The sequence below is a fragment of the Habropoda laboriosa genome, unplaced genomic scaffold (genome assembly GCF_001263275.1).
Source record: "Habropoda laboriosa isolate 0110345459 unplaced genomic scaffold, ASM126327v1 scaffold45, whole genome shotgun sequence".
Lineage (NCBI taxonomy): Eukaryota > Metazoa > Arthropoda > Insecta > Hymenoptera > Apidae > Habropoda > Habropoda laboriosa.
Genome location: NW_017100168.1, coordinates 1,104,597 through 1,121,571, shown reverse-complemented (window position 1 = coordinate 1,121,571; position 16,975 = coordinate 1,104,597). Strand labels below are relative to the sequence as shown.

The following is a 16,975-nucleotide window of genomic DNA, read 5'->3' as shown; positions in this document are numbered from 1 at the left end:
GTTTTTTCTTTTTTTTTACGCGAAGTGTAAATAGTACAACGTGGTGATTTTATCGTCGGTCGATATACGGATCTCAAGACACGTCTCGAAAAGAGAGAGAGAGAAACAGAATTTTCTCTGAACTTTTCTACACTCACAGAAAATTGACACGTTTACTTTTGAACTTAGTTGCGATTTTTTTTGTAAATTCTTTTTCGTCGCCGTTTGCACATGTCGTTGGAAATCTACCTTGTTTTTCTTTTCTTCTTCTTGATCTACCAGATATATCAATTAAGTGGGAAAATTTTGCGGTGTGGAAGATAAACGAATATTGCGATTATATTGGAAAATTTGTAATTTTCAAATGGTTACTTTGATAAATTCGAAGGTAAAAAACACTGTTTACGATAATATATCGAAAGATCGACCGGCGATACTTTGAGGCGAACTGCTACTGCTTCGAGGAGGATAGCGTAAACGAGCATCGAAGAGTGGTGTTACGAGCTTTGAAAAGTTGAGAACAAGGGACTCTCTGTTCCATTTATACTGTGCACACGTGTTCATGCTCATCGACTGATCTCGACGGATGTCCGATTTGTTAACAAATTCAATTGAACTGGTGTTTGTTCGTTAATCCAAAGCACTGGGAAATAGGAAGCGAATGGGGAAAAGATTCGGTAAAAGGAACGTCGCGAATTCTCTTTTACTTTACGATTCTTCAACGCTGATCGGTCTAACTCTTTGGATAATTCGACGTGACTTGAAAAATATTACCCGGCAAATGTGGGTAACTAAAATTTAAGAACCTTTCTACCAATTTCGACAGAAATAAAAACGAATAATAAACGACCACTTTATGTTTGTTTTTTTCTTACGTTTATTTTATTAAAGTCGTTTAATAAAATTCATCAATTTTTCCTGAAAATAAATTTTCTCCTACAGTTTATAATCAGAAAAAATTTACCCAACGACAAATTGTAAGTACAATAAGAGAGTTAAAATTGAAGAACGACATTTACCTATTTTACCAAAAACTAAAAATGAATTACAAACGACTTTCTCTTCGCATTTATTTTCTGTTTTACCCTATGAAAGTCATTCGATAATATTAATCAACTTTTCGTAAAAATAAATGTTCTCGTATATTGGACATTTCCTCCTGTAGTTTGTAATCAGAAAAATTTCACCCGACAAATCTAAAAGTACAACAAAAGAGAACGTAAAAAATCGAAGAACGACATTTACCTGTTTTACCGACAAATCAAAAAATGAATTATAAATAACCACTTTGTTTATTTTCGTGGAAAATAAACTTGTTCTTTTCCTTATCTCTCATTTCTTCCCAATAGTTTGTAATCACTTGTTCGAACACTCCGAACGAAATAGAAAAAAGAATCCGAACGAAAAGTAAACAGCGAGCCGAATGAAAAATTCGAAGCAGAAACGAATAGTGTCTCCGCGGCAGAGATAAGATATTATACATAATGTTACAGCATGGAACGTAGTGACGTTTCCCCTGGGCAACGTGTGTTACACAGGCCTGTCGTATTCAACGTGTCCTCTATGATAGCGTTCGAGGAAGAAGGGTGTCATGTTAATGTCACGTGTAAGGAAAAAGTGGTATGGTTCGCGGGGCAGCAGCATGTGAGGTTAGAAAAACGCTTACAGTTTCTGTGTGACCCGCATACATATCGTATCAATGCGGCGTAAATTGATTTTTCTGCCGGCGGGGAATATTATCGCGAGAAAACGGCCACACACGCGCACACATTTAACCGTCGCCGATGGATTTTAGAGTTGTGGTCGGTGCCTTCGTCATACATTATTTCATTGTTCTTGCTTTTTACACCGCGGTTTTATCGGTGCTCCTACGCGTAGATAATACATCGTCATCTCGCGTAACGAATCGATGCAACATACTTCGAGATCTCGTTTAAACCGGTTACCAAAATCTTCTCACGTTACGTCTCGTTCACTTTATCGCGAAATTTCTAACCGTGTGTCCTATACGAGATAATTGTCAAAATTTCTCGTCGTGCGTCGTATACGAGACAATCATCGAAATTTTGCTACTTCCGTGTACGTTGGACCATTTCATTACTATTTTTAGCGTTCGATAAAAGATTCGAACGATTTCTTCTTTCATCGAAATTTTGCTACTTCCGTGTACGTTGGACCATTTCATTACTATTTTTAGCGTTCGATAAGATTCGAACGATTTCTTCTTCTTTATTCGTCGACACAGTGAGAAGGAATCATGTCAATTTTAATCACGATACTGTCGATTATGACGATCACGATGACGGTAACAGCGGGCGATTACGAAACTTACGAAAAGGACAGAGTTTCGCGTCTCGCCGATTTTTCCCGTCACTTTCGCTGGTCGAAGGAATCTCGAGCGAGTCGAGGGTACGCCGCCGAGCAATGCCGTGACACGAATCTTTGGAAGGAACAATTGGGACACGTGAACGTGTTCGCGTTTTTAGATCCTTCCTGGTACTATAGCTATAGACAGGCGATCATGTAAGTCGATGAAACGATACTCGTATCTCTTTGTTGGTTTTTTTTTTTGGAAAATAATACGAAAAAAGTTGGTTATTTTGGAGATAATACGGGAAAAAGTTGCGTGATTTTACTCGAGCGTTTTTTTATTAGGGTTTTTGTAGACGAAACGACCGACGTGTTGAATGAAAATTTCAACCTCTGTGGTTTCTGTTGAAATGTATTTATTAATCGAAGTATGACCTAAATTATATTAGAGATTTCTTTAAAAAAAGAAAATGAATAAATTGGACAATTTATTTTTAGGTAAAATAAATTTTTGTCCGAGTGAAGTGTGACGATTGAAATTTGATCTTGAACTTTAGGTTAAGTTTCGTACACAATCTGCTGTTTAACGATAAAATAATTCACGAATTTGGTTTAGCTTCGAGTTTGAAATTACTGTACTTATTACAATAAGTTAATTATGCGCTATCTGATAGTAGATTTGAGAAGGAAATTCTCCTATTCGTAAGCAAAACAACCTCGTACAATTTACTTAAATTCTTTATAATATAGGAATGAAATAATCAAATTCATTACAAAATTATTTTAAATTCGTTATATTATTATTTTGAAAATTAAAATTACGAAAATAAAAAATGCCGTGTAATGAAACGTGATAAATTTATATTATTTGGGAAGATACACGAGCAACTTTTCTCTTATTATCTACATAAGCGAAAGATTACAATTAAGTTGTACAAATAGAATAAATCGCGGATGTATCGTCATAAATCGTACAATGTTCTTTGGGAAATTGCCGAACCGAAGGTTGGAGATGCTGCAGAAAAAATTTGAGAAATCGGGCTTCACGAACATCTTGTTCTTCGTGGTGACGCCATTGTCAGACATTTCGGAGGACAACATGGAGAACAACGTGGAGGTGAAAGCGTGGAGGGAAATATCGAGAAACAGGCAGAAGTCTGAGTATTATTTGGCCACGGAAGGGATCTTGCTAAATGAATTTACAAGAAAGAAGGAAAGCGTGATCTTTTTACGGGACAGTCCAGAATTAAGAATCTGGGAGAGTTTTCACGCCTCGAAGGACGAAGTGGTGGTCGTTGATCGGTGAGCAGTGTTTCAAAATTTTTTAACCCATCACAATTAATTTTGCGAACACGATAGAATTTCTTTTTATTTGGTACAATTTTTTTAATTCACATATCAACGTATAGATTTTTTTAACATGAAAATAAAAACCACATATAATACAATTTAAATTTACCAAGGCGAAGAAATGTTATTTTTTAAATACATATCGATGTAATTTTTAAAAAAGAAAAAAAAACGCAGGTTTATATTTTTGTCAAAATGTATAATTGCATTTTATTTCTTTCATACTTCTAACGGAATACAAAACGTCGTTGTCATAGCTGCGGCAAATTAACATATCAAGTTATAGTGCCTTGGAGTATACTATACTTCCCTTACGTGAAAGCGGCAATTCTCTCCACGTATAAAGAAGATCCGTGCGGTCCTTGCGATGTAAGCACGGTTTTTTCTATTAATTTTCTCGCTATTTTTACGAAATAATTTAACAACGAGACGAAATATGATAAAATTGCTATTATCAAAATTTTCAATCTATTCGTATAACGAACAGGAAGAGTCGGACACGACAACGGTAGGCGTGTCGGAGGATTATGAAAAGTACGTTTCGAAAGGTAGAAATTCAGGGGAGGAAACGGTAGATGAAAATTTTCATTTACCTACAGAAGATACATTTACCGATTCAGAGACCGTAACTGTAACTTCGGATAAATCGAAAGGAATGGAAAATGAAAATAGTACGAGCACCGTCGTTCCTATCGAAGTAGATACTTACGAAAACAACGATGTTTATGACATCACAACTGACGCGTCAATTGTGCAGGCAGAAACGACAGAAGATGTAAAGAAAGATGTAAAAGACAGTACTTTTTTTACCGATGAGAATATCGAAATAACTTCGGAAGTTCCATTGGAACGGGAAGAAACTCAAATATTAACTACGATATCGGACACGGAAACAACTGAAGTTTCTAACGGGACGGGGGAAACGAAAGATCATGTTTCTTCGAATGAAGAGATAACCACGAGTAACGAGAATTCGTTCCTTAAGATTAACGCTTCAAATGTTGATTTAAGAACGAACGAGGAAAATGGTCAAAGTGAATCGAATGTTAGCTTCGTGGATGAAGAAGGTAATTTTATTTTTTATCAGTTCTATTTTTCTTTTAATTTCACATATAAAACTTTCGAACATTTCTCTGATACAATCGATAAAAGTGTAGGAGTATAAATAATTAATGTTCTCTTTCTGACAAATCTTTATTTTGCACATACATAACAGTAAATGTTAATGTCGAACGCAAGGAATTACAAGTTCAAAACAACGAGAGTATGCCATTACGTATAATATTGTACGCTCCGCATTTACATAAGGGAGATGGAACGTTGAAAAAATACACGCATCTAGTTCTAAAAACCGGAAGTCCTGATTATCACGATCATTTCCACAGCAGGGATACAACTTCTGACGAAGAGGTAACATATTCATGATAAATGTAACATATCATTTTCTAGCGGCACGATGTACTAATTCTTTTTAACATGCTAAAAACGATAAGCCAGTAGTATTAGAAAAATCAGATTCAACGATATTGGAAGACAAAAAGCTGGCTAAATACATGCACAGTGTAAACGAGAATCCAGGATTATATGGAGAAATTTCCGATTATTGGCGCACTGCAGACGAGGAAGAGTTAGATAATAAGAAAGAAGATACAGGATTTCCGGATTATGATTACGCTACGGTAACGATCTGTAACGAATAATTTTCTTTGATATTAACATTTTTTCAGTTACAATTGACAGATGTTTTTCAAATATCGCAGGTAGAAGATACAGAAAGTAGTGTTAATGATGCTTTCGACGGCGAAGGCAGTGTATTACATCCAAGCGATATTGATACAATCGATTCGGATACGAACATTAAAAGTAACGACGAATTGGACGAGTTCGCGCAACAGAGATTAATCGACCATTACAGTAAACTATTACGATGGATTTACTATATTCTTTAACAAATCAATTACATTTATTCAAAACACGAATGCTACTGTGGAAGCAATGTATACACTGTACATGTCTACACGGCTTAATTGCACTGTCAGACACTGTAAAATAGCCAGAAAAAAGAAAATCTTATTTATATGTCTCTTTAAATTTTATAAACAGTTTCACGTGTTGTGTACATATATAAATATTTGTATGAACACATAAGGTAGAGTTGTAAGGTTTTATATATACATTATAAGTAACTAAAAAAAACTTTCAAAAATGTTACCTTTACAAAGATTTTTGTAGTAGATCGTTACCAATGTAGTGTTATTAAAGTATCGAGTGCCTCATGTAACAATTAATGGTTAAATGCATTTATTTGTGATTTCTTCTGGATCGCTCACATCGTCGGAATCTAAGCTATTACTATTGCTTGTTGTTGTGGTACTACTTTCTGAATCAGTCTCGGAAGTGCTACTTTCAGTATCAGTCTCAGAATCAGTATCACTGCTGTCACTTGAACTCGAGCTGCACGATAACCTATGTCAAACATAATTTGTACATGAACATTATAAAAAGAAACAAATCCAACATTTTTTTTACTGTCCACTTCATCCATTTTGTAATGTGCAGATATAATTAATTACTGCTACATGTCATTGATGATAAATTTACAATTCAATATTTATGTGATTCATCAAAGGGAAGTGCATTTTAGATAGTCTATTACATTCAACATATCTCAGATAAAGATACACATGTACAAATATTTATTTCATTCATTCAAGGATAAAGAAGTAAGCTTTTACAAAGTAATAAAGTTATCAATATTGAAAACAATTCTATTAAAAATGGAACACTACTTACAAATACTTTAATGTATGTCCATCTTTAATGTGGTATATAGTCTTTGGCCTTTAACATACAATTATACAATGTAAAGACATACAATGATTTTTAATGAAGCTTTAAATTTTATGGATGTTATAATACATTTTACATCTTATACTTACTTGTTTTTATTATTATCATTAACTGACAATGCATCTATTTGATCCACCATTTCATGAATAGAATTTTCTATAATAAGATCTTCCTCTTGTACAGAATAAGCTGCTTGCTCTAACTCTAACAGATCAAGGTGCATATCTTCTTTTAAAGGTTGAATCTTAAAAGGAATATATATATATATGATAATGATTTATAAAAAGTCACTCTTTAAAAATTAGATACTTACATTATCAATGAGAGAATCCAATGATTCTATTAATGATTCATTAATTTGTTGTAACCAAATTAGATAATCTTTTATATATAATTGATTTAATATATATCGTGGTTCACATGAATCATTGAAAAGACTATGTATCTCACAGAAACGTTTTATAATGTATTTTTTACCTAACAATAGAACAATTTAATAAAAAGAACATACTAAGTATAAAAAGACAGGCAAATGATTCACAAACGTTTCTTTTTTTTTACTTACCTAACTTAATAACCTTTTTTACATCTTCCAAAACTTTCTTAGAGAGATTCCAATTTCTGCAAAGTGGATAACATATTGATCTTCTAAAGCATGCCTTTATAACTTCTTCTGCATCAGAAAAATCCTAAAAATATTGTTATCAATGTATAAAATTATACAAAGGAAAATAATGCTGACATCTTTTGTAAATATTTTACATACATCAAACCAAGATAGAGTAGAACTTAATTTATTTACAGTCCAACTGCTTTCAACAGTATTTTCTCCCATTGTTGTTCTGTGATTATAGCAGCTACCAAATAAAATATCAACTAAACTTAAAAGTAACTTATGTGTTTCTCCATTGTTTAATAAATATTCTTTGTTTGGAAGTTCTTTTAAAAGATCTACTTCAGTTTCATTGAAAGAAACATTTTCCTTTTTTAAAGTATCCCATTCAGCATTGAATAAGATGTATGGTTCTATACATTCTAGCTGCATAAGATCTGCTAAGTAATGCTCCTCATTAAAATCAGAAACTTCATGTTTTTCCCGTAAACCTCTTCTTTCAGATTGAGGTGTTACATCTGGCTTTGGAAGATCTATTATTTCCTTAATCCATGCTGACTAAAATTAAATACACAATTTATATATCATATTTGTAATGTTTGAAGTGCAACCATTAATTCTTACATGAAGATGTTGTATAATGATAATATTTTTGAGCATATACCTCAAATGCTGCTAAAGCTCCAGATATTTTATTTGCAAAACCATATTTGGGAGAAGAAGGCAAAAGTGGTATAGTTTCTGCAAGATTGTTTTGTTGCATATACCATTCATCCCCATTAGTATTTTCATCATCTGCTGCAAATTCATGCTCGTTTGATATGTCATTAATATCTTCAGAATTAGCTGATGGATTGCCAATTACTTCAATATTAGGAACAATTGTACTCTTCTTTTTTGGTGCAGCTAACACTGTGCTTATCATATCTAAATTTTCAAAATATTCTCCTTTGATTGCTTTTGAAAACCTTAAAAAGAAATCTCCTTTTTCACAATCATAAGATCCAAAGGATGAATCATTTTCTTCTATTTCACCTGGAAGCTTTAACCTAAAATAAAAAGATTTCATTACAAAAAGTGCATGTAATTAGTTAATATTAATACTCTACCTTAAATAATATGGTGTAGAATAAAATCTGAAGTCTGTTCCATCAACATAAACTTCTGTGTCATTAATATTAGCATATGGTGCATGAATAATTATTGAAACTTCTGTGTCAGTTTGAGTTATTTCAAACCTTGGCGTCAACATTTTTGTAATAAAATTAAAAAAGTGTACTTTATTTATAATTCTCCTTGTATTCTTACTCAATACGATAATATTTTATACGTTTACAAAATTACATTATTGTCCGAATATCAAATACTACCGAAGTAGCTATTGTAGTAAACATAGTATATTAATAAACGTTTTATTATATACCACGATTGTGTACGTCGTATATAACAATAATGATGTTTGAAAGTTGAATTCTTCAAAAATTTTGTTTGCAATATATTGTAATAACCAAAATAAATTAAATTTCACTTCGTATTTATTACTTCACTGACGTTCCAATGAACGTCAACAGAATGTGCTTTTGCAAATTGGATTACACTATGGCGAATATCCAACAGCAATATGCTTTAGCGATAGTTGTAAACATCGATGTAGCTATCGATTTTCAATTCGTCGAGAGTCGACCAAACACACGTGTTACAATTAGAGATGGCCTGTCAAATCACTGATAGTAATTTATCACGACCATGATCATGACTTTTTTATCTTGAGTGAATTTGCTCACTGTGATCGTAATTCTCGATCTTTAAAAAAAAAACATGTTCAATATGACTTGAAAATGAATTAGATTATTACTAGTGTTTTTAAAAGTCAGTCAAAAAAAGACATTATAAAAGAATGATTTATTATAATTGTACAACATATGTATATGTTATGTAACATATAGATTAGAATAAATGATAACAAAGAAGAACTGTTATTATGTTTTCCACCAATCAGAAACGATCATGAAAAATCACCGTGATTGAGAATGAACGTGATTGAATCGTGATTCACAAGTAGCAAAATAACTAATTATTAAGAGGGTCTAGTGCATTAAAATCTATATGACAAAATTGCTGAAGGTCCGCACTTCATGCTTTAAATCTAAAAGCTCATAGAATCATCATAATTATTGAGTTATTAACGATTTTTCCCTGGCCGACTTGATGTTGCGTAAGGGACTGTCGTATCTTTTCTGACATCCCGCGCAACAAATATTAATAACTAATTACTGAAAGGACTTAGAGCCATAAAAATTATATATGAAAGTTGCTGAAGATCCACACTTCATTCTTTAATACTAAAAGTTCATAGAATCGTCATAATTATTGAGTTATTAATGATTTTTCACCAGCCGACTTGATTCAGCGTCTGCAAGGCGGAGCATGGCGGTCCGCCAGCCAATAGGAAACGTTTCTCTCTATCCTTCTCGCACACTAGTGTGTTCCTTGTCTGATACCTCTGTTTATATTCTGTGTTCCTAGTAACGAGTTGTTAGTTCGTGAAGCCAAACACGAGATGGCGTTAGTTTCGACCTGAAAATTCTCTATCCTTGTCTAACCATATTCCTTTTCTTGTCTAACACGTTTCTCTAGTACTATCCTTGTCTACCCCTATTTCTTTCTTTGTCTAACTTGTATCTATAGTGCTATCCTTACCTACTGCTATTTATTTCCTTATCTCTCTCTTGACTATTGCTATCCTTATCATTCCTATTATATTTAATTGATACTTATAATCAATCTTTAATTGATTTATCATTACTAATAATGTAGATAGTAAAATAAATAATATGGCTCCTTTTTAAAAACTTTAACTGAAGAATAATTAAATAATAATAATTTAGATGGCAGTTTATTATTGAAAGTATGTAAAACAGTTTAATTTATTAATTTCGCGTTCAATTAACAATTGCATACAGTAGATTAATTAGAAATTGTTTGTAACTTTTATTGAAAATTGAAAAATTAATGTTCTTGTTATATGAATTTATATGAATCAAGAAAAGGTTTCAATATCAGGAAATAGAAGAAATGCAATTATATATTGAAAAGTCAATTATTTCTATGCTGATTCGGTAACGTTGAAAACGACATCAAAATGGTAAAAAGTCTCTAGAGCCCCTGCAACGTGAACAAAAAACTGGATTGGCTGATAAGTCTATTCTGTATCTCGTCTATGATACACCATGTGATAGAAGTTTCATAACCTAAACAATTTATAATAGTTACAAAAGTTTTTTTCTAAAATGTTTATTATCAATACAATTTATGAAGAACACTTGACTCGTTAAAGTTACATACATTGTTTCCCTAAGAGAAACTGTAGCACTAGAGGTATAGTAAACAGTGCGTTGTTGTTTATAAATTTTGTACAGAAGATTTTAAAATAATCCATTTGTTTGTTTAAGAATACGAGAACGTGGAAATTAATACAAAACTATTTATGCAATAATATTTATCAAAATGGTACAAAATAATTATCAAGCTCCACGTTTAACTCCAAAACATTTAGACCCAAAATGTTTAATGTTTTCTATGTTTACTGCAAATGATATAAGAAATTTAAGTGTTACTAAAATAAGGACGCCTCTATCATTTAATATATTGGGACATCCATTGAAAGGAGGTTTATATGACCCAGCATTAGGTAAATAAATAAAACAAAAAGAACAACACAAATTATTGTATAAGTTACTAATTGCACAACTATGTATATTTTTATATGTATGAAAAGGATAAAGAAATAATTTGCTATTATATATTTGTTTCACTGATTTAGGTCCTCTTATAGAAAGTTCAGATCCATGTAGCACATGTGGATGTAATGTTTACAAATGTCCAGGTCACTTTGGGCATATAGAGTTACCTATGCCTGTTGTAAATCCATTATTTCATAAAGGATTATGTACATTGATTAAATTAACATGCTTAAATTGCTTTACTTTACAAATTCCACCTTTTGTAAAGTTGTTATTATCTGCAAAAATGGAATTACTTCGAAAAGGATATTTCAGTGATGTGGAAGGTTTAGAACACGAAGTTATGCTTGTTGTTTCCTGTACACGTAATCATTATGAAGTTGATATACAATCTGTTCAAAATGTTATTGATAATTACACTGAAAATCTTCTCAATAGAGCAAGACTTGAACATCCACTTGTGCAATATAATGAAGTTCAATTGAACACAAAAAATATGAATACACAATGGCACACATATGTTGAAAATGTTCTTAAACAGTATACAACACCGAAAGTTTGTGTACATTGTGAAAACGCAATACCAAAAATTATGACATTAAAAAATAAAATTTTGACAACTAAAGTATCTGAACTAAGTGAAGAAAAGGCAGATTCACAGAAAGTGATTCACAAATTAGATACAGTTATGATAATGCCAGATCAAACCAAAAAATATCTCAGAAATCTTTGGCAAAATGAGAAAGAGATTCTTAAAGTAATCATACCATGCTTTGGAATGGTAGATATTGAATATCCAACTGATATATTCTTTTTTGAAGTAATACCAGTTCTACCACCTATAGTTAGACCTGTTAATTTTGTTAATGGTCAAATGATAGAGCATCCACAGTCTCAAGTTTACAAGAGCATTATACAAGATTGTTTAGTATTGCGAAATATCATTCAAACAATTCAAGATGGTGATACAAATCAGTTACCAGAAGAGGGTAAGCTTGTTTTTGAACAAATAAAAGGTAACACAGCTATTGAAAAATTACATAATGCTTGGCAAAGTTTACAAGTAAATGTGGATCATTTAATGGATCGTGACATGAATAAAACATCTGAGTCTGCAAATTGTCAAGGGTTGAAACAAGTTATAGAAAAAAAAGAAGGAGTTATTAGGATGCACATGATGGGCAAAAGAGTTAATTTTGCCGCTCGTTCAGTTATTACACCAGATCCTAATTTGAATTTAGATGAAATTGGTATTCCTGAAGCCTTTGCATTGAAATTAACATACCCAACACCTGTCACACCTTGGAATGTTGTACAATTACGGCAGCTAGTTTTAAATGGTCCTGATGTTCATCCTGGTGCAGTAATGATTGAACATGAAGATGGAGGTATACAACGCATTTCTACTAATGATCCTGTCCAAAGAGAAGCTATTGCAAAACGTCTGTTAACAACAAGTGACAAAGCAAACAAATTTTTTAAGGGTATCAAAGTTGTACATAGACATTTACAAAATGGAGATATCTTATTGTTAAATCGTCAACCAACTTTACATAAGCCCAGTATAATGGCTCATAAAGCACGTATTTTAAAAGGAGAGAAAACATTACGTCTTCATTACGCTAATTGCAAAGCTTATAACGCCGACTTCGATGGTGATGAAATGAACGCACATTATCCTCAAAATGAACTTGCGAGAAGTGAGGGATACAACATAGCCAATGTATCTAATCAATATCTCGTACCCAAAGATGGTACACCGCTAAGTGGTCTTATTCAAGATCACATGGTTTCTGGTGTGCGTTTAACTGTAAAAGGAACATTTTTTGCACAAGAAGACTATATGCAATTAGTTTATGCTGCTTTGTCTACAATGCAAGATAATATAATTCTTCTTCCACCTAGCATTTTAAAACCAAAACCTTTGTGGTCTGGTAAACAAATCATATCCACTGTGATTATTAATATTACTCCACCAAATCAAGCGCGCATTAATTTAACAGCAAGTGCTAAGATTAATGTAAAAGAATGGCAAGTTGAAAAAGCACGTCGTTGGAAATGTGGCACCGAATTCTCAAATCCTACGACGATGTCAGAAGCTGAAGTTATAATACGAAATGGAGAATTGTTATGTGGTGTACTTGATAAAACACATTATGGTGCAACTCCATTTGGTCTTATACATTGTGTTTTCGAATTGTATGGTGGAACATGCTCTACAAAATTATTAAGCGCTTTAGGTAAATTGTTTCAAGCTGCTTTACAAAGAAATGGATTCACACTTGGTATTGAAGATATTTTACTGTTGAAAAAAGCAGATAAAAAACGTAAAGAAATTATTTCCAACTGTAGAAAGATTGGAGAAGATATCCAGAAGTCAATACTAGAATTACCTGATGATACACCTATGGATATAGTTGCATCTAAAATGGAAGAGTCTTATTGGAGTAATCCGAAATTTCGCGGACTCGTTGATCGAAAATACAAAAGCGCCTTAGATATCTACACTAACGATATAAATAAAGTATGTTTGCCAGCTGGTCTGTTAAAAAAATTTCCAGATAATAATTTACAACTAATGGTTCAATCTGGTGCTAAAGGTTCTACTGTAAATACTATGCAGATATCTTGTTTACTTGGACAAATTGAATTAGAAGGAAAAAGACCACCTTTAATGATCAGTGGAAAAAGTCTCCCAAGCTTCCCTCCCTACGATCCAACACCAAGAGCTGGTGGTTTTATTGATGGTAGATTTATGACAGGAATTAAACCTCAAGAATTTTTCTTTCACTGTATGGCTGGACGGGAGGGTCTTATTGATACTGCTGTAAAAACTAGTAGGTCAGGATATTTACAAAGATGTCTTATCAAGCATCTTGAAGGATTAGTTATTAATTACGATTCAACAGTAAGAGATTCAGATGGTAGTTTAATTCAGTTTTATTATGGAGAGGATGGACTTGATGTACCAGCCTCACGATTTTTAAAGAAAGAACAGTTAAGTTTCTTAGTAGATAACAAGAATGCTATTGTCGATAAAAAAATGGTAAAGTGTTTAAAAGAAGATTCGGATACAGAAAGAATTCTAAAATTGACGAAAAAAATTAAGAAATGGGAAAGTAAAAATGGAAGTGTATTACAGAAGAGGAAACTTCATCCATTTACACGGTATTCTATGGAGAATATGAATATTAAAAGTTCAAAATTCAAGGAAATTGATGAAAGGAGTGGACGAAATAAGGCTGCACTTTCATTTATGAGAAAGTGGTTAAGAACCGCGGAGGAAGATAAAAAGTGGGCTTATGATGAGTGTGAAAAATGTCCTGACCCAGTAATGTCGCAATATAGACAAGATATAGACTTTGGCGTACTTTCTGAACGATTAGAAAATTTAATGGATGAATACATGTCTAGTAAATCCAGAAATGTTGCGGTAAAAAAAAAAGATTTAAGAGACCTGTTGTCTGTGAAAGTAATGAAAACTGTTTGTCCACCTGGTGAACCAGTAGGTTTATTAGCTGCGCAGTCAGTAGGAGAGCCATCAACACAAATGACATTAAATACTTTCCACTTTGCTGGTCGCGGAGAAATGAACGTCACTTTGGGTATACCTAGATTACGTGAAATACTTATGATGGCATCGAAAAATATTAAAACACCTAGTATGGAAATACCATTCCGAACAAAATTAAAAAATGTGACAAAACGCTCAAACAAATTAAGATTAAAATTAACAAAATGTGTTTTATCAAATGTTTTGGACAACATTACTATAAATAGAAAAATGGAACAATTGCCACATAGACAATTAGTACATACTATTACTGTTAATTATCTTCCATATAAATCTTATAAAGGAGAGTTTTGCATTCAGCCACATGAGGTATTGAAGAAAACAGAAGAAGTATTTTTCAAGGAAATATTTAAAGAAATTAAAAAGTTTGCTACAGGTACTTTATTATATGTTGAAGAGGAAAAGAAATCTACAAATGACGATGATGTTTTATTAGATCATGGCGATCCTGATGAAGGAATAGAATCTGAGTTAAGGTCGCGAACAAACTTAGGAGAAATGCACGAGTCTTCGGATGAAGAAGATGCTGCGGAAGACGCAGATGCTACTTTGATACGATCAATTGCTCGTCATAGAGAAAATCAAGAATATGAAGATCCAGAGGAAGATGAAATGGAAGACACAAGTGAAACGGAAGACGATGCAGAAAATGAAAATGACAAATCAAAAACAAAAGATCAGCAACAAGAAGAAGATGACGATATAGCAAATGAAAATTCAGAATTTGTTCCAAGTAAAAGATATCATACCCAACGAAAGCAAAATATTATAAGTATGTACATGTATGCATTAGAATATGATTATGACGAGGAGAAATTCGCATGGTGTAAATTATCATTTTGGGTAAGTAAATTTTTAGAAAAAAAGTAAGAAAAATTTGGTTTCTTTGATATTTCTATTATCTTTTTTCTTTATATTATATTTGAAGATATATAAGTGAATCATATTTCTTAAATTTAATTGGATTTACGAGTTATAATTTTCAAAATTTTATTTTATATGTACTTATACTTTTTATTTTGCAGTTACCTCTTAAAATGATTAAGTTAGACTTACCAACAATAATTAGAAAAGTTGCGAATAGAATTGTTTTGTGGCAGGTACCTCGTATAAAACGTGCTTTTACATTTCAAAATAATGATGGAGAAACTGTTCTTAAAACTGATGGTATTAACATAATAGTAAGTAAAAATTTTATATCGACAACAATTTTGTATCTTATTATTGACATATTTGTTTTTCTATATTATAGCAAATGTTCAGATATGATAAATCTTTAAATTTGAATAAATTGTACTCCAATGACGTTTATGGTATGTCTCAAACATATGGCATTGAAGCTGCAAATAGGATTATTATAAAAGAAGTGAGGGATGTGTTCAAGATGTATGGCATTACAATTGACCTTCGACATCTGTCTTTAATCGCGGATTATATGACTTTTAATGGTACATTTCAACCTCTTAGTCGTAAAGGAATGGAAGATGCAGCTTCTCCATTACAACAGATGAGCTTTGAAAGTTCTCTTACTTTCTTAAAAAATGCAACTTTACAAGGTAAAAAAGATACAGAATTATTTAAGCCTTGAAAAATTAAGTATAAGAACGAAGCACCTATGTTTTTTTACTTTCAGGAAAACGTGATAACTTGGTATCTCCTTCAAGCCGATTGATGTTAGGTCAACCTTGCAAAACTGGTACTGGAGCATGCTCATTGTTAGTAAAAATGCAAAAGCAACCAGAAACAACTTTATCTTTAGGAGCATAATTATATAAATATTAAATATCACTGATGATTCTAAATTGAAAATAATCTACTAGTTCCTTGTAATTGTATGAATAAATTTAATTTTTTATGATGAACTTTGATAATCTTTCTTACATTATTGTATCATAAAACAAAAATAATGATGTTGTATGCACATTTTTTGTAAGCTGATTACATTTTTATTTTACAATAAAATATGTATAATAAAACTGTCAATGTATTAACAAAAAGTTTCATATCTCCTTACATTTCCTTTGCAAGTAAAACACAAGTTCATTTTCAATTAACATGAGGCATTTGCTAGTTACCTCTGTTGATAATTTTTATTATTAAAATTATGACGTGAGCTTTTCAAGAGCAGCTTTAAGTTTCTCATTACTGGCACCAAAAAATCTTTCCAGCTGAAATACAAAATAGATGCTTTTAATAACGAGTTCTTTACACATTATCACTTTTCACTTAAATTGGACATTAACTTAAAACAATACATACCTCTTTACCATGTCTAATGAAAATAATGGTAGGCATAACATTGATTTTATATTCATTAGCAATCTCTTCACATATATTTACATCAACTTTTAAGATTAATTAATATTTCAAAGGAATTTTTTATGTAAGGTAAATGATCTAACCTCTGCCATGGCCTCATATTGAGGTTTAAACAATTGACAGGGACCACACCATGTAGCATAGAAGTCAATTACAACTAATGTATCACCAGCTTCTTCAAGCTTCTTTTGTAGGTCTTCCTGCAATTAAAATTACAAATATTTTATTTTCTAAATT

At 32.0% G+C, this 16,975-nt stretch overlaps 4 protein-coding genes across 4 annotated transcripts in view; 2 read left to right on the top strand and 2 right to left on the bottom strand.

The window, feature by feature from the left end:
• Window positions 1-2,209: 2,209 nt before the first annotated feature.
• Window positions 2,210-5,690, top strand: LOC108578642. Its single transcript, XM_017942008.1, has 7 exons — window positions 2,210-2,502; window positions 3,295-3,591; window positions 3,897-4,008; window positions 4,127-4,706; window positions 4,856-5,049; window positions 5,133-5,318; window positions 5,400-5,690. The coding sequence occupies exons 1-7, from the start codon at window positions 2,237-2,239 to the stop codon at window positions 5,586-5,588; spliced, it is 1,824 nt and encodes a 607-aa protein (XP_017797497.1). The 5' UTR covers window positions 2,210-2,236; the 3' UTR covers window positions 5,589-5,690.
• Window positions 5,691-5,914: 224 nt separating this feature from the next.
• LOC108578647 (protein SHQ1 homolog) lies at window positions 5,915-8,399 on the bottom strand. The gene is made up of 8 exons (XM_017942014.1): window positions 8,212-8,399; window positions 7,767-8,151; window positions 7,256-7,660; window positions 7,055-7,178; window positions 6,803-6,966; window positions 6,579-6,733; window positions 6,433-6,480; window positions 5,915-6,105 (listed from the first exon to the last, which is right to left on the bottom strand). The coding sequence occupies exons 1-8, from the start codon at window positions 8,352-8,354 to the stop codon at window positions 5,931-5,933; spliced, it is 1,599 nt and encodes a 532-aa protein (XP_017797503.1). The 5' UTR covers window positions 8,355-8,399; the 3' UTR covers window positions 5,915-5,930.
• Window positions 8,400-10,564: 2,165 nt separating this feature from the next.
• LOC108578621 (DNA-directed RNA polymerase I subunit RPA1) lies at window positions 10,565-16,186 on the top strand. Its single transcript, XM_017941984.1, has 5 exons — window positions 10,565-10,793; window positions 10,926-15,262; window positions 15,445-15,600; window positions 15,672-15,975; window positions 16,053-16,186. Exons 1-5 carry the CDS (start codon window positions 10,610-10,612, stop codon window positions 16,184-16,186), a joined length of 5,115 nt encoding a protein of 1,704 aa, XP_017797473.1. The 5' UTR covers window positions 10,565-10,609.
• A 227-nt stretch (window positions 16,187-16,413) lies between these two features.
• The window catches only part of LOC108578620 (thioredoxin-like), a 1,787-nt gene continuing 1,225 nt past the window's right edge, over window positions 16,414-16,975 (bottom strand). The window contains exons 2-4 of the mRNA XM_017941983.1: window positions 16,822-16,938; window positions 16,679-16,777; window positions 16,414-16,587 (exon numbers count right to left, since the gene is read on the bottom strand). Coding sequence (XP_017797472.1) covers window positions 16,522-16,587; window positions 16,679-16,777; window positions 16,822-16,938 — 282 coding nt within the window. The 3' untranslated portion in view covers window positions 16,414-16,521. The remainder of the gene's footprint in view (window positions 16,588-16,678; window positions 16,778-16,821; window positions 16,939-16,975) is intronic.